This window comes from Electrophorus electricus, chromosome 3 (assembly GCF_041902795.1).
Source record: "Electrophorus electricus isolate QZ-2024a chromosome 3, ASM4190279v1, whole genome shotgun sequence".
NCBI lineage: Eukaryota > Metazoa > Chordata > Actinopteri > Gymnotiformes > Gymnotidae > Electrophorus > Electrophorus electricus.
The window spans coordinates 1555001-1577930 of NC_137499.1; the positions used below are offsets into that span (position 1 = coordinate 1555001).

Consider the following 22930-nt stretch of genomic DNA (forward strand, 5'->3'; position numbering starts at 1 on the left):
TGTTTCACACAGAACAAAATAAAATGGAAAAAAAAAAATGACTTTATTGTGTAAATTCTCACGCTGGTGTTTAAATGTTGCTGGAGAAACTGGAATTCCTTTCTGAACACTCTAAACAATAACTCAGGACTTAAACTACTGGACCAAAAGTTTAAACAAAGATTTAAACCTCCAATTTGTGCACTAAGCACAAATCGCCAGACATCAGAGATTTCACAGACACTCACTTTTTCTCTTATATGATCCAGTGGTGAGAACCAGTGAACCATCTCATACGTGTACGCCCTCCTCTCTCCCATTAGAAACATACATGGGAAACTCTCAGAGAAGTCTCTCTTCCTGTGAAGGTTTGCCAATCATGGCAGCTGGCCATCCCTGTTGGAACTGTGCTCAGTGATGTCCAACAGATTTATTCTAAGGTTCACAGTATAATGCTAATTTAAATCTGACATGTGGCCTATTTTCCTGGTCGAGGAGATAGTTTGGCTGTCTTGGAAACTGCAAAAACAAACCGTTCCCTGGCTTGTCCCGCACTCCCACGAGAGCCTTACTGCTCGTCCACCTCAGCTTCCCAAGTCAGTTCAGCTTCCCTGCTGGATGTCGTCGTGGCATAAATGAACCCAACCATTCGAATATGTTTTAAAAGGGGAAAGGAAGCAGAAATCAGGAAATTGGTTTTTAATACACAGCCATTTTTTGTCAGCTCATGAATTTAACTAACTGTGGGTACTTTGACACTTGCTTAAATTCTTTCATGAAATGATTTCTGTACATATCTGTGTGTGTGCGCATGCTTGTGTGCGTGCGTGTGTGTGTGTGTGTGTGTGTGTGTGTGTGTGTGTGTGTGTGTGTGTGTGTGTGTTATGGTTGCTTCTCCAGAGCTAGGAACTTCCTGGTACACTTCATAACCCAAGCATTACAGACCATATATCATGTTGTTAGGACTTGGCAAGTCTCCCCTCCCGTGTGTTTCCACTAGGGCTCTCTCGCTCTCGCTCTCGCTCTCTCTCTCTCGCTCTCTCTCTCTCTCTCTCTCTCTCTCTCTCTCTCTCTCTATCGCTCTCTCTTGCTCTTTTGCTCTCTCTCTCTCTCTCTCCCTCCCTCCCGCTCTCCCTTCCTTTAATTCTCCCCACAGATTGGAAGGAGGGAGCTTCTATATCTAAATATGGGCTTTGTCTCTGACCCTTAGCAATCATAGTTAGATGACAAATAGAGAACAGAGCAAAAGCCCTCAGGTTCTCAGCAGAAAATACCGAAATACCTTTACACCATCTTTAATTATAAATAATGATAAATACCTATACACCATCTTTAATGACTGTGTAATGACTGCAGGCCCTGGGTGGGGGGTTGCTAATCTCACACATACCTGTGAAGCTTTTCTTCAGTGATGGACTTCAAGCACGCGCTACTGACTCATCGCCGTGCGGCGACGATACTTGGCTCTCTCTTGCTTTAGACCTAATTCCAAATAATCACCCGAGCTCCAGTGATCACAGCCATGTGGACTGTTCTGTTGTGTTCTTTCTCAGTTCCCAGGCAGCAGCAGAAGGGCTCTCGTTTTGTTTTGTTTTTATCTGAGTCATCCTGTGCCTCTCTGTCTCTCATCCGAAGGCTGCCGAAAATGCCACGCGCGCAAACATAACGCCCGCATCAAGATGAAGAGCTGAAAAGCTGAAAATGACTCTGGCTTTCAATGGGCCTTGACATGTTGTTTACAAACCCCTCAGATGACAGGCGCGTGCTCTGCCTCGTCACTGTCAAGACGCGTTTGAGTAAAGGGAGACTCGTCATGCCGCTGTCTTCCGTCGATAAGGGCCGAGAGACAGCCGGATCCAGCTGGGAGGGTCTCGCGTCTGCCCGAGTTCATCTCGCTCGAGCTGAAGATCAGCATGCACGTTTGGATGTGGTGGTTTGGGTTGAGAGGTGTATTTCGTACACGATACACAGCAAGCGTCGGAGTGTCTTTTGAGTCTGTGTGAGGGTTGTTTGTTTACTTTTTGACTCAAACACATGGAAGGTCTTCCAATTTATAAAAATGCGATATGTCTTCATACACCTCATGTCCAGCGCTCTGGAAAACAGTTAGGTACCACATGCTGAGTGCACCGTATATGAACGTATGCGTTTGCTCCAGCAGTACGTGCGGTAGCAAGGCTCCCGCGTGCATCATACTGCCAGCCCTCGCTCGGTGCCCTACAGCAATGCTCACTCGTGTGTAAGCGACATGGGCAATGATTTAATGGCTCTGCCATCTACATTATGCACCGGCCAGCTCTCTGTGTGCGTGCACTGCGCACTAGTCAACAGCTTTATCGCAGTAAAGTGAGGAACTATGTAGCATAAAATAAATATATACGGATGCCTTTCAGCGATATCAGCTATGAGCCTAAAGTGATATGTGCCTTCAGAAAGGATGAAAAGGAAGTAAGAGACAAGTAAAGAAGTGGGGGTGAACAAAATGTGAGACGTGTGCAAGGTTAGAGCAAAATAAACCTGACATAACACATGGTACATCCAAAAGGAGTCGCAGACCTCGTTAGTGAGACAGGGTGGTATAAGAACCAGGAAGTGGCAGCAAATCAGATGCACGCTGTTATGCTCAAGGTTACTGAGCAAAGCAGGGTTCCGGGTCCTGGGTTCTGGGTTCTGGGATTCTGGGTTTCACAGCCCAGGGAGGCTTGCGGACTGTGACGCCAGGTTCGCTGACTCCATGCAGCTGTTGAAACAACTCGGAGCGGCGGTCTGGCGCGCCTCTCCTCGTTTCCTCCTGCCTCCATGGCCAGCTTGGCCTCCATGCTCCTGGTGTGAGGCGCCAGACGCAGCCTACCACGCCCAAGCCCGTCTCCGCAGACACTGATCTGCTCAGTCTGTTTACCGAGCAAACCGGGACTATCACGCAAATTTATTTATTTATTTTTAACAAATGGCAGAGGATATTCTGAGAAGCTGCACTTGCCTGTCTCCTATCTCCTAAAGGCAAGACACTGATGCAAGTGAAAAATCACGGCACCCCTGGGACATCTCGGCGCTCTCGGAGGCAGTGTGCCCTTCCAGCCAAAGGAAAACATCAGATATTCAAATACAGCTCTGAAACGGAACCATCCATTATATGAGATGAGGCATGTGGGATGTCGGGGACAGTAACTCTCAGGCAGTCGGTGCAAAGCCCATGTAGCTTGTAGTGGAGGTGGTGTCTAAGCAGCACCCAGTCCCTGCACTGAAGGGACCTGCTAAGGTAACCAGGACTAACCCAGGGAACATGTCTAAAATGTGGCAAATAACACACTGAAGCAGCCTCCAAAACACTGATGCTATAGAAACTGGAATTCCTCTCTAAACATTCTAAACAATAATTCAGGACTTGCGAAACGAATGCAAACTACTGTGACTAAAGATTTAAACCTCCAATTTGTGCACTAAGCACAAATCGCCAGACATCAGAGATTTCACCGGCGCTCACCTATTGTCTTATATGATCCAGTGGTGAGAACCAGTGAGCCATCTCATACCTCCTCTCTCCCATTAGAAACATACATGAGAAACTCCCAGAGAAGTCTCCTTCCCTGTGAATTACATATCTATTCAGAAAGTAGACATGTAAACAGAACACTTTCTAATCAAATTTCAAAAACTACAGAAATGACCCCTGGAAGTATTTCACTTTGTCAATACTTTTTTTTAGCAGCACCAGGCTACTGGATAGGATTTCCTATTGCTGGTTGAAAAGTGAGCACCATTACATCCAGAACAATGTGAAAGTGAACGAGTCGCAAAAGTGCAGTTTGTAGTCATCATAGATGAGGAGTCCACATGTGAATGGTTGCTATTCTGGTTTGTTTTTGTTTTTTTTAAAGGCCCAGGCACTGTCTGCTACCTGTGTGGAGCACTCTCAGTCTAAAAGGGCGACATTTTCTGACCTCATTAAAGCTCAGAATAACATGAAAGCCCCCCACCCCACCCCACCCCACCCAACAGCAGTCCATCCCCACTGGACCGGGGCTGAGCAGCTGAGGCTGGATTACACTCACACAGCCCAGACATCCCACAGCGCAGACGGTAACCAGGCAGGGGCAGCTGTGGGAGCAGGAGGGGGATTTCGTGTGTGTGGGCAGGGGCGTTGGGAGCAGCTGACCTCATGAGCCAATGTGTGTGCAGTAACACTGTTTCAACAGGAACAGAGCTCAGGAAACAACCCTCAATGTCTCCACGTGAAAAGCAGGGCAGCAGGGGGAAGACAGTGGCAGTGCATTTGGGGACTTCCCTCGTTCCCTGACTGGGATTACCAGATTTCACAGACCGATAACTCCCTCCCTGCTCATGCAGTGCCCCGAGGCCGGGCCTGCACAGCCCAGCGAGGTGATCTGGAGTGCAGGGTTCATCTGGCCCAAGAGAAGGACAGGGAAAAGGGGTGGGGCCTGGCATGAGACCAAGCCCTGGTCTTGCTGTTCCATGCCCTCGTAGATGAGAATTCCAGACCTGCCGCCAGCAGTCATGCTGAGCTACACTGCAGTCTGGGAGTCGTTCCAGCACAGACCCTGGAAGTCCTCTCCCAGGTCAGTCCCGGGGAGACCAGCGAGCACTCAGTGCACCCCCTCACCGCTCATCTCTGTCTCAGTGAGAAAACAGTCACTTCCCCTGAGGGGCAGTGTGTTCATATAGCTTAAGCTATGCTCCAGCGCCTAAGTGTATAAATACAAGAGCCATTTTCCAGCAGATGACAGTGGTCCTGACTTTACGTTTTCAAACAAATTTCAAACAAATTCAAACAAATACATTCAAACATGTATTTCATATTCATGAGAAAAATGTCAAGACCACTGTCAGCTGTACATATGTAAATGAACTATTATTTGCTTATTTAAATCATGTTTGGCTGACTGCTAGCAGAACTGAAAAAAGTGTAGATGATGTCACAGGATGTTAATTAGACTTGTAGTTGGTTTGCTTTATGGACCATAGATCTCTTTCCTCTCCATCAGACTGCTGTCCTTCATTAACTGTGTCTGTGGAATTAAATTAGGTTTATGTCGACGATGATGACCAGTGTGACTGAGTGCACATGTGTGTTGTGAATGACAGCTTTTTGTCTTGTACTTACAATCACACAAGTCTTGGTTTTTGTTTTGTTTTTCCTCCCTCTCTCTCTCTCTCTCTCTCTCTCTCTCTCTCTAATTCCATTCCAAGGTCTGTAAAAACCTCCCTTACTCACAGCTAATAAGACCGAAGAGCTTTTGAGAATGAAGACAGAAAAGTCTGGAAATGTGTGATTATTTTCATATCTATGGATCTCCTGAGGAAGTCATAGATTGTGCTTTTGCTTGTGTTTTACCTGTTCAGAGAGTAGGCACACTCATCAATAAACTGTTTGCTGGTAAGACTACAAGAATTCCCTTGGTGCTGACTTATCATCTTAGAGATAAAACAGTGGCTGATATTAGACTTAAACACTTCGGACTCCTCCGGAATGATGCAGAGACCACAACCCTTTTTACGGCTCCGCCACTAATCTCCTACAGACAAGACAAAAACATCAAAGACATACTCGTCAAGAGTGAAATGAATTACCAGTCTGATAATAAATGTGGTACTGTAGCCTGCAGCCGCTATAAATTATATGTAAATTTATTACAGCAGCCACTAAAATAACTAGCATCAAAGGTTCAAATTATTACCCATATTCCTCCTCATGCATAACTGTGGGAGTTGTCTATTTCTTGCAAGGGATCAGCTTATTGGAGAAACCAATACTGTTTTATTGAACACCTTTGGACCATCAGACCATATCTGTTTCTATTGCCAGTTGTTGCTATGGCAGCAATGAAGTTAGGGAAAAAAACAAAGGGAAAAAAGGAGCTACCCTCCTGGAAGTTTAGAACCCGCGGAACGGATGCTCTGATCTAAGCATCTACGTTTTCATATATAAATTGGCTCCACCTGCTCGAACGTCAAAAGCACTTTGCTTGCACAGCTGATGAAGGATCTCATCCTGTATCTCTGGAAACCCTGCGTCCTGCAATTTGGGCTCTGCCTGTAAATCTTTTAATTCATTTTCTTCAGAAAGGGAGAAGTGAGAGAAAATCAGAGCGAGCGAGCTTAGAGAGAAAGACAAGAAGGTAATATTATTAGCACTGGAACGCCAATCTATGAAACCCACTGGAATAACTGTTCTTACACTGTCCTCTGCAGAACTCAACCTCCTAAGTGCTTACAATCTAAAAACGAACTCCTCCGGCCTCATGAACAGTTTGATCAGCTGCTGGAATTGTGTACCCGACTCGCAGGGTATGATCAGACAGACTTACATTCCAGCTCAGGTCTCCTCTCCAGCAGAGCAGAGGCCTAAAATATACATGCAGTGTGCCTGTAATATAAAGCACTTCCCAGTCTGATTACAGGGGGCAGGGCTGAGCACCACTGACAGGGCACTATCAACGGAAGAGAGAAGCGTGATGATGTGAGCTGTCTGACTTTGGCAGGTGCATTACCATAGGTTAATGGAGCCCAGATGTGGTGTGGTTGTCTGACATTACCACTCAGGCCTTTCTGTTCACTAGAATTCAGCCCTGTGGCTGGGTGTAAACCCTGATTGAAATCCAGACAGGCAGTAGGTGAAAAGACAAAAAAATATATATATATATGTTTTAAATAAAGACAAAACCTGAACCTGTTGCTCTGGGTGAACGTTTTTCTGAGCACAACATGTTATGCATTCAGTTCATAACGTGAGCAGTCCGTTCTCTTCTTTTGCGCTTCAAACTGTAATTTAAAAAGAGTAAATGTGTGTCTAGAATTTGAATCAGGGTATTTGAGCGTTAACTGTGGGAACAGAGGCTAATTGCCCCAAAAGAGAACTCTCTTACGTGAGTCTTTGAAGCTTTACTGAAATAAGTAAATATTGTGGTCCACAATTCACAATATGCTAGCAGAGCAGAGGAGCCATGCGTGGAGAGTCACACAAGTCTGAAAACAGGAGATGGTAGGGCACACACGCTGGACATGAAGGCCACTAACAGGTGGAAAGGGCCCTCCCGTGAGACATAGAGGGATAAGCTCAGTTAAGATGGAAACGGCTGCCACTGTATGGAAGGAGCCAGATTGGCCTCTAAAACCTTTGAGAACTGTCCCGGGATCAAAAGGTGTAGCTCGTCTGTGAGTTATTATTCCCCTTGGCAAGGATCAAGACTCTGATAGGCAGAAATGAATATTAATACACTCCAAAATTGCTTTGATAATTTAAAAAAAAATTGTGAAATATGACTATATAATATTTAGATATTTTTGCCCTCTGCCCCATATATATATATCAGTAATGTTATATATCATTCCGAAAAATCAAGTACTGCCATCTAGTGTCCATCTATGAGAAATTCATGCAACAGGCATTCGCCGCACATTAAACTGAAGGCAGACAGTAAACCGGGTGAGTTCACTTTATTGTAACAGAAAGAACTTAACAGGTACATCAAGTGTAACAGTCAAACTGTTTCATAAAATTGTTTCACACTTGGTCAAGAGGGTAGGCAACTCCAAGCATATAAAAAGTTTCAAACAAACAGATTTTCTTTCGATGTATCACAAGAAGTAAGAATGATTTTCATGATCATAATCAAAATAATTTAGTTTTCAGGACGTCTGATCCCTTCTTTCCCTTTAAAAGAAAAAATGCAGCGAGGGTCCTGACCACAGTCCTTGGCCCATTTACTTTAGTCAAATACAAAAGAATTAGAATAACAATGTGAAATATTTTGCCAAAAATGATTTTTAGTGTGCTTTTTTAGCTCTCCTCTGCATCGAGCACAGTCCAGACACATGTAATGAGATGACATCAACTTTGAAGATTCTGCTTTCATAAAACATAAGGAGTTACAAGAAGCCAGAAACAAGACGTTCAGTACTAGGCAGTGTCTTAAAACGCACACCGATTAGGATCAAAGCAAGGCAGTGGTATAAGAGTGAGGGTTACATTACGTTTTGGCCAACTATATGACAGAATATGGTTCTCATCATCAATTAATTCTACAATTTCTCTTTTAAAAGATAATGACCAAAGCCCAAAAACAAAAAGCCCAAGATTTTTTAAAAATATGCAGTCTGTACAATAAAAAAAAACAAAAAACAACGAAATACTCGAGTGTCACTGACTCTCCTAAACTTAAAACCAACATGCTAATTAATGCATTGCCAAACATATATACAAACTAATAAAAAAACAAACCCCAACAGAAATGAAAAAAAAAACACTGATGTACAAATTAAAATGAGAAAAAAGAAGAACCATCATGTTATAGATGCTGTTAGCTGTGAGTCTGTGCAATGTGGCAGTCGGAGCTGAGTGGCCCAGGGTGTCAAGGGGCAACAGCGGAACCTGAGAGGGCACATGCCACCTCCCACCAGCCTGGTTTGGTATCACATTTACGACAGTATCTCAGAACTAAGACCAGTCAGCAGACCTTGATGCAGGCCTCTCTCAACACTCTAAACAGGAAGGCGCACATTCTGCCGCACGTTCGGATGCTGAAATGGCACTTTGAAGAAAGGAGGACCTTTTGCGAACTTAAAGGTACTCTGCACAGGGTTACCATACACCACTATTGTGTAGGACCAACACAAAAAACGTCACTGCTATCCAAAATAATAAATGGCATCCCAAGACATTTCTAATGCAGAATAAAGCTTAATTTGTTTTTGGCCCCATTTCATGTGGTATTTATTTATTTTTCTGAGCAAACAAATACATAATAAAAAGTGTCAGAATTTTGTGTGTGTGAGAGTGCATGCATGGGCATGTGTAGGCATACATGCATGTGTGTGTGTATGTGTGTGTGTCTTCCTCAGTACTTTGGCACTTTGGTGTAGTCTTCTTGGTGTACACTCTTACAGAGGCCCAAGGACAGGATCATGCCAAGAAGCTGCAGGAGGAACAGTCATTAGTCAGAGTACTGATCTGAGAACAGTCATTAGTCAGTGTAATTGATCTGAGAACAGTCATTAGTCAGAGTAACTGATCTGAAGCTGGCACGTGAATGCTTTCACTGCTCAACACTGATACGACACCTTTCACACGACATGAAGTGACAGTGAAATTACGAAGGCACGTAGCACACGTGCGCGTAGTCAGCATATACGAGCACAGATGGAGAGAGAGGAATACCTCGATAACGGCCACCCCGAGGCAGATTCCTAGAATGACTCCATAGTTTGTGAAGAGCCAGCTCTCTACACTGACAATGCAGCCCTGGTGGGGAAGAAGACACCCCCTTCTACTAGTAAGTCATTCACAAACGTCTTGACGACAAAAGCATGACATAATACTTGGTGCATAAATTACAAGTATCAGAGATAAGAAAATTCCTAGGCTTACTGTATAAAATGACAGAGAACAGTTCTTTTCCAACAGACCGGAATTCTTTCAACTCTACGTTTGTACTTCCAGATTAATTTGGAATTTGAGTGAGAATTCTGCTTTGAAAATCCTTTAGAGTTGTTGTGCGCCAGCCTGCTGTGGTATCCTACCTGTCAGCGCAGTTTGGTTTCCACCTGACACATTCTAACTCCAAATTAGAATCTGGTTATTAAAATCAGGTGTGTCTCAGAGCTGGAACCATAACAGTTCACACCTTTAGTCAGTGTCTGTAGAACGGTGTAAGCTAGGACTGGGCCAAACCCAGGAAGCCTGTTCCTGTGAAGGACGTACCGTGTTGTAAATGGGCCAGTCAGGAGACTGCGCCTCACAGAAGCCACTGTCTGTGCCGTTGTCTCCAGGGATGGAGGTGTTCCGGCAGGAGCAGGGGTACAGCATCTGGGAGCTGTTCATGATCACCTGGTTGTTGGACCAGTCGAGGCGGCCGTTCCATCCGCAGCACTGCATCTGTGGCACAAAAAAAACCCCCAAAAAAACCCAAAACGTGAGCAGAGAATCCTCACAGCAGGGCTAAGACAGAACGCCACACTTCTGATACTCTACAATCCTTGTTCCTTAAGGGCTGGTTTGGACAGATTTTCTGTTCTGTCCTTACCGAGGTAGGCATGATGACAATAGCTGATCAGTTGATCTAAGTGTTTAATGAGTCAGTGAATCATGTCTAGATTTTGATTCAAGGGTGAGGGCTGAGTATATCAGTTTATTGTTATAAGCTATGCTCCTTGTGTCAGTTAATATTGTAATGTAATGATTTTTGAACCTAGAGTTTCCGGCATCACATTTTTCTCCACTGCTAGTTACGAGGCTTCATCTGCTCTTAATGAAATGCTCTTTTACTTCCTGGTTACTTCCTCTCTCTTTCTCTCTCTCTCTCTCAGACTGTTATCACATTCCCTCACCATCCACAACCTCAAGTGTTTCAACATTCCAGGGATGTAGAGTCACATAATAACACTTCAGTGATCATGTTCATGCATGTAGCCGACATCTGTTACTTTTCTGAAGTCTACACTGATCCAGGGCCAGTCTTTGAGCACTTACAGTTCGCTGGATGTAGTCCAAGGCTTGCTCCGTTGTCCTGTTCTGACCATGGTAGCTTGCCACAACTTTGCTCACGATGTTGTTTGCCTCTTTCCTTAGCTAAAAGGAAGAAAAGCACGTCAGCTAAACTTCACACCATGCCAAAGCAGCCACACCCTGCTGTCCTTTCATACAAATCGCGGCACTTTTCAGCTGAATCAAGATCATCTGTGCTGAATGGAATCTGAATTTAAGTTCTGAGTTCTGACATTGCATGTAACTGTAACACCTAAACGTCAGCAGAAGAATTTTAAAGTGGATTCTGAATGACACAGGCAGCCCAACTCTTAAGGGACTGACATATGCTCTCTCTTTCTGCATTCTACAGCCTCTGCAGGCTTGAAACAGATTTCTCAGGGAGGCCGGCTAGCAGCACATTACAGTAGTCCACATACGGTGATACAAATGTATGACTTTTTCATGTTGCGAAACCTCTTCTGACCTTGACTATGTTACACAGATGATGGGAGGCAGTTCTGGAGACATTGCTAACAGTGTTTAAAGCTAAGCTCACAGCCAAATGTGTCGCCTAGATCTCTTGATACAGTGCCTGGGCTTAACTAATCTGCCGACGCCAGATATGCTATTGCATCAGTGCACTCATGACCATTCCCAATGATAACAAACCCTGTTTTATCTTTGTTGAGCTGCTTTTGACTCTGGCCAGATGAAGGAGTGCTGGGCCAAAACGTCAAGCCCTGGGGCCAGCACGGGTCAGCACTAAGTTCAGAACCGCTCTCACCCAGTGCAACAGAGTACTGACAACTGGTCAGCTATGACTGGAACCAGTTCAGAGCAATACCAGTCAGACCAGTCCAGCCTTTTAGATGGTTTAGCAGTATTGCACCAAGGTTCAGAAGAAGCATTATAAACACATTCCCTACGATACAAGCCCAGCAGAGGAAGAGCTAGAATGTTAACAGCCAAACAAATCCGAGGTATTATGTATCTCCATGCTGAATTCCTGCCTTACTGCATATGTTGTTCAGATGCTTCTCTTCAGCTCCTCGGGGAGACAGGATGTTGGCAGAGAGCACCACTAACCCAGTTTTGCATTTGCGCGCGTGTGTGTGTGTGTGTGTGTGTGTGTGTGATGCTCTGGTCCTTCCTGAGCATTCACTTAACTATTTCTGTAAGTAACATCAATCACACACCTGTTTTACTATTTGTGATCAAGGTTTTTGCAAAAACACAACCACCACAATTTCCCAGTAACAACTGTCAGGGTAATTAACTGCACATGCATTAGGGGGCAGTGTGCTTTTAAGTTCTAAGAAATATGGTAGACGTCAAGGTTTGTTTGTTTGTTTGCTTGTCTGTTTTTTACATTGTAATTTACATTTACATTTTTTACACATCCTAAACAAAGCAAAGGGTGCCACACTGAAAACTCCACTACTATGACACTATACTCACCAGCTGAGGCACATGTGGGCTATGTGTGGATCCACACACACACACACACACACACACACACAAAGTCATCACTCACCAGGTCCCGCTGCAAATAAATAAGGACGACGGCAACCACTTGAGCAATGAGGATGATGAGTAGGCAAGCAAAGTACTGTGGAACACACACAGACACACACACAAGCACACACGTGCACACCCACACACACACAGGTCATTAGATGACCACTCAGGGTCAGCTGCTTAATTGCAACACATCTACTGCACATACGTGTGCACAGTACTGAAAAAGGCATATGTAGTGACAGTACAGAAATCTAGAAATGACAGTATATGAGTCATTTCTGTTGAAAAAATAGTACTGAACTTTTATATAAATGTGTGTGTTTGTGTGTGTGTATCCTACCAGGCCAAGCAGACAGCGGATCTCATAAATGGCCCCCATGCATCCCAGGAAGCCCATGAGCATTGAGAAGCCGCCCACTCCGATCAGAATGTAGGACCCCACCTTGAGTGCCGTGGACGAGTCCTCTACAAATCACACATACTCACAGTCATTTTCAAACACACTCAACATGAAACTGCTTTGCAAGTATATTTCTGCACAAGCACAATTCTACAAAAATGTTAATAAATCCCAGGAAGAGTTTGACTGGAGAACAGATTTGGTTTGGAAGAAAAAAGCCTTTTCAGGTTATAAAGTCCAGAGAGTTTTTTTTTTTTTTTTACAGCAGTTGGCCAAAAGTCTTTTCTTCTGTCAGATATTTTCCTTCACTTTATTTTCTTCTTTTACACCGTGACTTATTCCAGAGAGACGCATCAACGGTACCAGATGATCTTATTAAAACCACGTTTCTTTTATTGCATGTATTTAAAGGAATTCACTGTAGTGCGGGACTGCGCCAGTAATCCTGTCTGACTCGGTCCTGCTCATGAGCAGAGTGCAGGAACCCCTGGCCTCGGGTGGGAGCAGTCTGCACTTCATGGCCTGTTTCTTTGGATGCAGCCTGAGCGCCATCGTGCACTAAATCGCCCTCTTTGCTGGATTTCACCGCAGCCGAAATGCCTTAGTCTTAGTCTCGTTTTAAGATGTGTCTGGAAAGACAGAATAATGTGTGTGTAGTTAACACGGGTCTGGCAGCTGTTTCCCTGTGAAGAGAGACGGTGGTTAGTTGGGCCTAGCGCACGGGGCAGATCCTGGCCCAGCGCACTGAGACTTTCCGCGGTTTGAGCAGGGGGAGACCGGAACGTTCTCCCATGTGCAGCTCTGGCCCCACAGACCTCCACAGGGTGTCAGCGTGCCAGACCGAGCCAGCCCCACCGTGGCAGGAGCAACATCACGGCAGGCAGCCCTTCCGAACAAAGGGCCAGTGCACAGAGTCCCCGTGAAAGCCGTCTGAGCCTGTGCGACACTGGGGGTCACCAGGCACTGCAGCATGTCACTTGAACTGATGTAATCACCACAAAGAGCACGTTAACGGCCAAGTCAGTCTCACTGATCCTGTCAAGACGGCCTTGTGCAACTCATTCTCCGCTGACCAGCACATTCCAATAATAACCTGCTAGCAGGCGTCTGAATGAAGAGGAACACTGTGTTTGGAAGAACCAGAGTTCACCAAGCAAGCAAAGGCTGAGGTCCACTGACATGTGCATGTGACTGATCATGTTGTGGCCCTTAGTTCCTCATCTCATCACAGCCTTCCCTTTGCCCCGCAGGGCAGGACAGTGTTATAACGGGGCAGTGGAACTCTGCTCAGTTACTGTTATGAAATTAACTAAACAGTTTTATTACCAAACGATTTAATTAACAACAGAAGGATTGTAAATTCCCACAGATGATACTGCCATCTAATAACACACTTAAATGTTTTCACATTGTTTTACCATCATACAATTCCACCAACAACAGTCAAATAAAAGCATTATTATGAGTGGTTTTTATTTGTAATAAAGTAATATCTTGGCTACAAAGCTAACCAGCAAGAAGTCCGTCTCAAAGGTTTGAAGTGAAGTGAAGACCCCTTTTAAAATATAAAAATCCAGATCCTTTAATGTAAAATAAAGCAGGAAGAGGACATCATGGCATGTTTCATATTCCATGTGTATTCTGTGTGCTGCATCCTGTTTAGTGTGGAACCAACAGCCCCTCCGTTTGTCTCGATGCAGGGCGGAAACGTGGACGTCCTCTAGTGACCAGCAGTATGGAGGGCTGTTGGTGGCTGGATTAGGAAAACAAAAGCGTTCCAAAACATGTCCAGGCACAGTGGGGAGGCTTGCTGAAGGTCTGCCTGATCCAGGTGCGTTGCAGGAATGTGTCTGCATGGTGAACGAGGAGCAGGGGTGGCAGACGCGTGTGCCATCAGCCCAAGCTTTGTTTAACTACAGTCTCTACAAACGGTGCTATTCATGAGTGAGACACATAGAACTCCCTCCAACCTCACCAACTCCACATTCATCAAGAGGACTACGCCAACTACACTGAGCATTCGCAACGCTCCCCATTAATCGCTTCTCAAGGACAGAACCAGACCAACGGGCCCAGTATTTATTGCATCAACAAAGTACGCTTGTGCCAACTGCCTTTAGCCATGGCAAGAAGCTGTGGCCTCAGTTCCATCTGGACTCTTCAAGACTGTGTGTGTGTGTGTGTGTGTGTGTGTCAGGCAGAGAGAGAGAGAGAGAGAGAGAGAGAGAGAGAGAGAGAGAGAGAGAGAGATGCACAAGAGAGCTCTATTCTTTTCCTCCTCAGATACACTTGCTGACCAGTGATAATTTGTTCTCACCAATGACTAACGTAGCTCGGTGGCTGACGTAACGCATGCTAACGAATCACCGGCTAAATGAGCTCAGTGTTGCCACAGCAGCACCTGCACACTGCCTCAGACCTTCTACGTCACCCACAGGCCCTGCCTGGCTCACGCTGCTCGGGGGGGTCGCCAGCCTCCTCAGCCGTGTCTGGAAGACACAGACCCACTGACCCAACAGCCTCTGGGATGGAAAACAGATGTGTGTGTGTGTGTGTGTGTGTGTGTGTGTGTGTGTGTGTCAGTGAGAGAGAGAGAGAGAGAGAGCAAGAGAGTGTGCAGAGTGGGGAGGCATTGACAGGGAGGCCATCTGCAAGAGTCTGTCCAAACACTGCACCACATGGTGCTGCAAAAGGGAGAACCAACAGCAAACATCAAACAAAAGCACATCAGAGACACATGGCACAGTATGGCACATGCACCATTGAGTCACAGCGCCGTAAAGCCCTCTGCACCACTGAGTCACAGCGCCGTAAAGCCCTCTGCACCACTGAGTCACAGCGCCGTAAAGCCCTCTGCATCACTGAGTCACAGCGCCGTAAAGCCCTCTGCACCACTGAGTCACAGCGCCGTAAAGCCCTCTGCACCACTGAGTCACAGCGCCTTAAAGCCTTCTGCACCACTGAGTCACAGCGCCGTAAAGCCCTCTGCACTACTGAGTCACAGCACAGCGACGTTTTGTTCGGAGATAAAGACAGGAAAGGGCCTAACAGGGCTCTGCGCACTAATGAGCATGTAAAGAAGAAGAAGAACCTCAGAACTTCTTCTAATCCTTTAGAAGAACAAAGAAGTCACAAGGGAATGGAGCACTGGCACAAAGCAGCCTGTATGAAAACAGTTAGTGAAAAATAGCAACGCAAAATATATCAAGGTCATTAGGACTGTGATGCTGTCTGCCGGGAGCACAACCACTTGAATTACTGGATGTTCTCATTCGAACAGGGTCCTACTTTGGTTACACTGAGAATTCAGTCAGTGACTTACGCAAAACTGCAAGGAAACTCTGATTGTCCAGGAGAATCCAGAGTCCGAAACCCATAATCAAGGCTCCAAAAATCTGCAGAGAAAGGAAAATAAAGATGGAGAGAGAAAAAGATGGGGGGGGGGGGGCAGAGTGAGAGAGAGAGAGTGAGAGAGTGAGAGAGCGAGCGAGAGAGAGAGAGAGTGAGAGAAAGAAATTAATCACACAGTGAGGGAGAAGTGGGGAGAGGGGCCCCACTTTTAAAATTTACAACCTGTAACTTGTTATGTCCAAACCTCTTGGTGGGGACGGAGCCCGGAACTGTGGCCGTGCTTTAGCGAGCGTGTGTGCACACTTACGAAGCTCTGTATGTCAAAATGTCACTACATGTTCAAGACAGCAATCACGCAAGCCTCCAGGGAGCGGAGCAGTGTGCTGTTCTCCTGACTCTAACCACAGGGTTCCAAGCTCTCTCTCTCTCTCTGCACAGCACTAACATCTGGGACTGATTGGGCCATGGCTGGGGGGGGGGTTACAGCGGATGTGGCCTCTTTTCCATAGTTTCCCTTAAACACACTCCTCCAATCTCCCCAGTCACTGTCCATACAGTAGTTCAGCTCAACACCAGGTTCTGGCAGCCTCTCCTCAATCCTGCTAGTGCCCTGCTCTCGTAGCCCTGGGTCAGGTCAGATATGTGCTCAAAGCAGACGTTGGACTCAACAGTGAATCTTGCCTCATCACCCATGTGGTTGGAGAAAATGACTGATTTAGAGGCACTGCTTGCTCACATACGTTATAGTCTCAAAAACAAAAGGGCTGATTTCCAGGCCAATGGTACTACATCAGCTGGCGATGAAGCTGCTACACTTTCTCGTCTTCGGTGTTGCTATGTGTGGGGCATTTCCAGGATGTGTGTGGGGGAAGCCCGTGTGTCACCACCGCGGCGCTCTGCCAGCTATACCCTGAAAAACACGGCCTGTGGTTCAGGACGTGCAGGCCGGCACGACGGCCAGGGATGCATGAGACGGCAAAGTGGCTCGCTCCCAAGAAGGTTGAACAGCGCCAAGCTGAACACCTCATCTGCACTTTAATTATGAGAACGTTGTTTGAAAGATGGGGCAAGAGAGGGATAGAGAGAGAAAGCGCGAGGGAGCGAGAGAGAGAGGAGAGAGAGAGAGAGAGAGAGAGATATCCAACAAAGAGACAATGTCCCTGCAGACCATTTAACGCCTGACCATGGGACTTAATCTGAGATCAGAATCCATGTTGGAACCCAAAACAGGAGAGCAACTCTCAGGGCTCTAAGAAACATGAGTGCAGCATGCTGGCACGGAGGGGTGACGTGAGCCCACTCGACGAGAAAAACGCACACAGCTCGTCTAACACGCAACAGCTGGAGGAACCCAAATGACAGTGTAACAGGAACAAGCCAAAACCTGCTTAACACAGATGTTAACATTTGATGTTGGAGGAGAGCCTGTATGTTAATATTACTTAAGTCATTCAAATTCATCAGCTCGAAATTATTCATTAATTGATATAAAAAGCAACAAATCAGGTATAATGTAAACCTGTTCTTTATAAGCTACAGTGTTTCCCACATGACGTTCTGAGGTCAGTTATGGGAAAGGCAGATGGCTGAGTCTCAGTGAGACAGAGATACTTACAAAGAAGAGCAGGTTGAAGAGAAACAGAAAGTACTTGGTGGCTGTAATGCAAACTTTCCCCATTCTGTTCGCTCTGAAAGAAACAAAAACAGAGGAAGAGAAAATAGTCAATCAAAACGTAGCCAATCACATATACAAGCGCTGTGCACAGAACATGGCTATAAAAGACACACTATCACTGTAGTGGGATCTGTGAGAGTTGATGGCATCTCTGGGGATTTGACTGCAATGCACATATGACAGCTGCACAATATGCACAAAAATTACATACTGTAATCATTCTTCCTCCATGTTATGACTGTGCTATGTCTTGTTCCGTGTTATGACTGTGCTATGTCTTGTTCCATGTTATGACTGTGCTATGTCTTGTTCCATGTTATGACTGTGCTATGTCTTGTTCCATGTTATGACTGTGCTATGTCTTGTTCTGTGTTACGACTATGTTATATCTTGTTACATGTTTATGTTGTTATGATTGTGCTCTGTCTTGCACATCAAAAACACGTTGATAAAACCTTGAGATGACATGGACTAGCCTGCATTCTGCTGATGGCTGAATTGTGTGAATTCTAGATCGGTTGCTACGCTATACGGTTAGTCAGGATGTCACAGCACACATTAAGACTTGTGTGATTTGTTGTGCCAGGAGTATTACAGTGTGAGAACAATTACACTGGGCAGCATTTGCAAACAGTCACAGACACACTTAAAACACTCAAACACACGTAAAGCAATTTTTAATACCTTCGCCCGATACACTGAGTACTATAGTCTTTTCTTCATTATGCAGAGACAACAAGCACTTACGGTCAAATAATTTATGAAGTAAACAAAGGCGAAGTCCAGAGGATGGTTCAATACTCCCCTGGTCACTGGCATTGCAGTGAAGTCAAACACTGACCTAAATTCTGCTTGGGATAAATGTGTTATAGTATTATTATGCAGACGTGCCTCGTCTCTGTGGAAGGCTGCTGGAAACCATAGAGCGCGACACATTTGACTGGCCCACTGTGCCTCTGACAGATGGAAAGTATTGACTGCACAGAAAACTGAAAACCACTGCAGAGTGCCAAGACACGGAAGTGTGTCGACCACTGAGAGAACACAGCGATGCTATGTACCAGCCATAAATGATCGACTGCAAGACAGACATAGTCAGTGTTCTCCTACTGGGCATAAGATGATTGTGTCTTTTCTACTGTCAGTCACAGATAGGGACAGCACAGATTCTGCAGGGGCCACAGTGGTCTCTCAACACGTGAACATTGACATTTGTGCGGGGATCAAACGCTTGACACACCGCGTCATCCGTGAGGAGGTTTCATGTGTTGTGTTCACTGAAGACAAAAAAACCCACGATACAATGAAGGGGTCATTTCAGGTCAAACACTTACTGCTGCTGCAGGAGATAAAAGTTAAATGAAAGCCCTCGGTGGAAGAGGAAGCACTGTATGGAAGTCCTGATCAAGGTTGTGCCTGATGATCTGATCAGTGCCACATAAAATACAAGGTGCAGCAGAATAAATGATGTTAATGTAACTACACATTTGAAAAGTCTTTTTGGATATTTAGAAACTACCTAGAAAACTATAATACAAAGTCTCTAAAAAGTGGTTTTATCAAAACTCAGGAGATCCAACAAAAGCCCCAGTGCTGTGCAGACTGCGAGGATTCTAAGGAGTTTTACTTCCAGGGTTTGCCTATTGGAAAGTGCTGCAGCAGACACCATATACCCACTCACCCACACAGATATACCCACTCACCCACACAGATATACCCACTCAACCAAACATATACCCACTCACCCATGCAGATATACCCACTCAACCAAACATATACCCACTCACCCACACAGATATACCCACTCAACCAAACATATACCCACTCACCCACACAGATATACCCACTCAACCAAACATATACCCACTCACCCACGCAGATATACCCACTCAACCAAACATATACCCACTCACCCACGCAGATATACCCACTCAACCAAACATATACCCACTCACCCACGCAGATATACCCACTCAACCAAACATATACCCACTCACCCACGCAGATATACCCACTCAACCAAACATATACCCACTCACCCACGCAGATATACCCACTCAACCAAACATATACCCACTCACCCACGCAGATATACCCACTCAACCAAACATATACCCACTCACCCACACAGATATACCCACTCAACCAAACATATACCCACTCACCCACACAGATATACCCACTCAACCAAACATATACCCACTCACCCATGCAGATATACCCACTCAACCAAACATATACCCACTCACCCATGCAGATATATCCACTATACCCACTTGGCCAAAGAGATACACAGCCAAACTGTAAGGTTGGCAAGTGTGTATCAAGGTCCTGGCTGGCTCGCCTCTCCCTAGTCACAGATGTTAAAGATGAATTCACCCTGGAACCAAGCAAAGGCCTGATGTATCACATTACTTCCACCGCTTTCGTTTTTCGTTTTTTTCCTTCTGCCTTCTTTCTGACAATCTAACAAAGCATTTTCACTTAGCTTATTTTCGTATACCACACACAACCGTGCGGAGAGTAGAGGGAAAACCAAAATGACAAAGACTTAACAGGGTTGGAGCGGATCTGACCAAATGAACTTCACAAGGTCCATGTTGAGCTCTTAAGAGTCCTGCACAGGAATGGTATTATTTCTCCATATGTGTATTTCACTCCAAACATGCAGCGAGCTGGACCCCTGGGCAGGAGACCCCTAAAATGTGCACCACAGAGCACTTACTAAAAATTATTTAGGCCATGAATGGGAGAGGAGAATATATTTCTCTGCTTGGCTGTTGTCATGTTTTTTTCTTTCTTTCTTAGTTTTATTTTTAAACTAAACTTTATCAACATAATTAAAAAATGTGGCTTGGCTGTACCAGACAGGTACTGACCAGTCTTAGGTACTATTATAGCAACTTCCATCATGAAAAGAGGGAACTGAGATAATCTATTTCAGATGTGTGTGTGTGTGTGTGTGTGTGTGTGTGTGTGTGTGTGTGTGTGTGCGTGCACGCTTGGCCTTTTGGGGAGTATCTGATGCAGTGTATTATGTGCCCTAAAGGAGCAGAGAGGCTCACTGCTCAGTCTGATGTTAACGACATTTCGCTTGTCTGCTCAAAACAAACTGAGGCAGCGGTGAACACACCAGGGCTCTTCCTCCTTACAACACCCCTTTACACACACACACACACACACACACACACACACACAGACAGACAGACAGGGTCAGCTTTGATTTCCCAATACGACAAGGGCATCTTTCAGCTATGCATTTCTCAGCAGACAAAAGCAGAAACTCTACACACAGTGAGGATGCGCTCTGTCTTAAATTCACCACATTACACAACAAGGGCCAGATAAGAGCTAGGCCTTCAATATGCCCAGCAGGAATCTGCTGGAACTACCCTGAAAATAAGCCTACATCCTTCTCCACTGGTCTGAAGGAGCTTGTTTTATGTGCGGTTCCTGAGCTTGACAGTGAGTGGCCCCATATATGACCCAACCCCAACACCCAGCCATCCACCCACCCAGACATCTAAATCCAATCCACCCCCTTGCCATTCTCAGTCTAATGCATGCCAAACTGGTCCCCATGGCAACCATACAGCAGAGGCAAAAAATGGGGTCTAGAGTGCCTCCTCTCAAGAAAGCAAACAGTCTCACGCTCCGTACCACTGTTCCCGACGGCATGTCAATAGGCGAGAAGATAGAGGGAGTCTCCCCCGCGAAGAGAGAACAGATCCCGGCAACTTCACTTCACCACAGTTCCTTTACCCAGGAACAAGGCCCGCATTCACTGGGAGGGTTAACCCCGGCACCTGAAGACAACAGCCAGCTGGATCCTCTTAGTCACATTAAAGCAGAGCATTTGAGTTCAGCTTGAACAGCCCGCAGTAATGCTCTAAAGATGGTACTGGACAAGTGGCTTGGTAAACAAAAAAGAATGCGAAAACATAGCTTTTCGGATGAATTGTTATTTTTAAAAAAATAAAGAAATGTTTGTTTAGTTATAAGAGTTAAATATGGTGCACGATTGAGTGACGGAATGCAGTCAAACTGGATTTCTGTGTGTTATTGACGTCTTAATGTCAACATAGGCAGAGAGACGGCGATGCGTCTCACGTTACCTAGAAATGTGCGCTGTTTTGGTAATATCTGCTGTCATTTGCCCCATTTACACCTCTGTCGGTAACTTCATACAGGACAGAACTATCAATATAAAGTAAACGAAAATCATATCTGTGCTCGGTACGTGAAGACTCCATCGTGCTTGCAGTCTCAAATTCATCAGACTCGCCGTCAGTGAGCCCAGCACCTCAGGCCTGACCTACATACGGAGTGGCGGACTATTCCCACATCTCATAACGAGTGTGAATGAACTCACTAGAAAAGGTGGAAAAGATGGAAACAGACACCGCATCATTTAGGCCAAAGTATTGATTCAGTCAAAAGCCTCCAGAGGTAACGTTCGGGCAAACGTAGCTTGGCCTGTACATACCACCAAACAAATGACACCTAGAAGTGTCAACCAACGGCAGACTTAAGTACTATTAAGTCTTAAAAACTCTTAAATACTCTTAAACAAGCACAGCTGAACAGTAACACTTCAAAGAGCTACACCGGAGAGGGCGAATGTAAGAGTACGGTTTTGACCCACATAAGTTTCCAACGCGGCGTGTTCTTGATTTGCTTTTGTCTATTCGAAGGCTAAAACCCCCTCAGAATGACGGAGCACGAGGGTAGTTATCGGTGAGCTCGAGGCTGTGAAACGGATCTTGCATCGCTTTCGCTTGCACGACTGTTTCCAATCCAACTTGTACTCAGTGAACTGCGGGAACTCTCTAGCGCACGCCACATCAGCGGGGAACAGTGTCGTGAAAACGGCGACACGGAGCAGTAAATTGTACATTAGTCCCAATAAAAGCACCGTGCACAATAAATATGCATTTGGCTTCCACAGTAAGATATTCGCTTCATTCGATTTCCTGCCAACAGACTTCGTCTCATTCATAGAACTAAGCCTTACAGTGAAACGCAACATTTCCTGAAAAGGCTCACATTCTGGGCTGAAAGTGTGTAAAACCAGTACTCACGTATTTCGTTATGGCGAGGGAACTGAAACGTGCGCAGCTGTCAGCCGTGGTGCGTGTCCAGCGCGCTGGAGGAAGACTACTGCAACAGTGTTGCGCTGAACCCAGCTGAAGCGTTCAGGCAAACACACCCGCGCTCGCCACCTAGTGGCCAACACCGCACCTACCGACGAAAACCCGGCGAACACCTGGCGAGGTCGAGCCACCTCAGCACGACAGGAGTCCTGACTCAAGCAGTTCAGATTCATCTACACCACAGGGTAGGAAGCGGACGACGTAGACGCTACATTTTTGTAGATTAAACGATAAACTGCTCGTATCGTATAAGTGTTCACAGTGTATTTTTCTGTTGATTTATTGAATTGGTTTTTTTTCTACAAAATAAATATAAGCGTAAATTCTATCGTTCTGTCTACAGACTTCCACCATGTCCCAACGTTGTA

The 22930-nt window shown here is 45.5% G+C and overlaps 1 protein-coding gene across 2 annotated transcripts; it reads right to left on the reverse strand.

The window, feature by feature from the left end:
- Positions 1-7419: 7419 nt before the first annotated feature.
- On the reverse strand, positions 7420-22640 carry cd82a (CD82 molecule a). Of its 2 annotated transcripts, XM_027007458.3 has the most exons (9): positions 22491-22639; positions 17350-17422; positions 15706-15778; positions 12324-12448; positions 11997-12071; positions 10466-10564; positions 9698-9871; positions 9155-9238; positions 7420-8912 (listed from the first exon to the last, which is right to left on the reverse strand). In XM_027007458.3, the coding sequence occupies exons 2-9, from the start codon at positions 17410-17412 to the stop codon at positions 8835-8837; spliced, it is 771 nt and encodes a 256-aa protein (XP_026863259.1). In that variant the 5' UTR covers positions 17413-17422; positions 22491-22639; the 3' UTR covers positions 7420-8834. The 2 variants fall into 2 exon arrangements, with proteins under 2 accessions (XP_026863259.1, XP_081565145.1); XM_081709019.1 differs by lacking the exon at positions 9155-9238 and having other exon boundaries at positions 22491-22640.
- Positions 22641-22930: the final 290 nt, after the last annotated feature.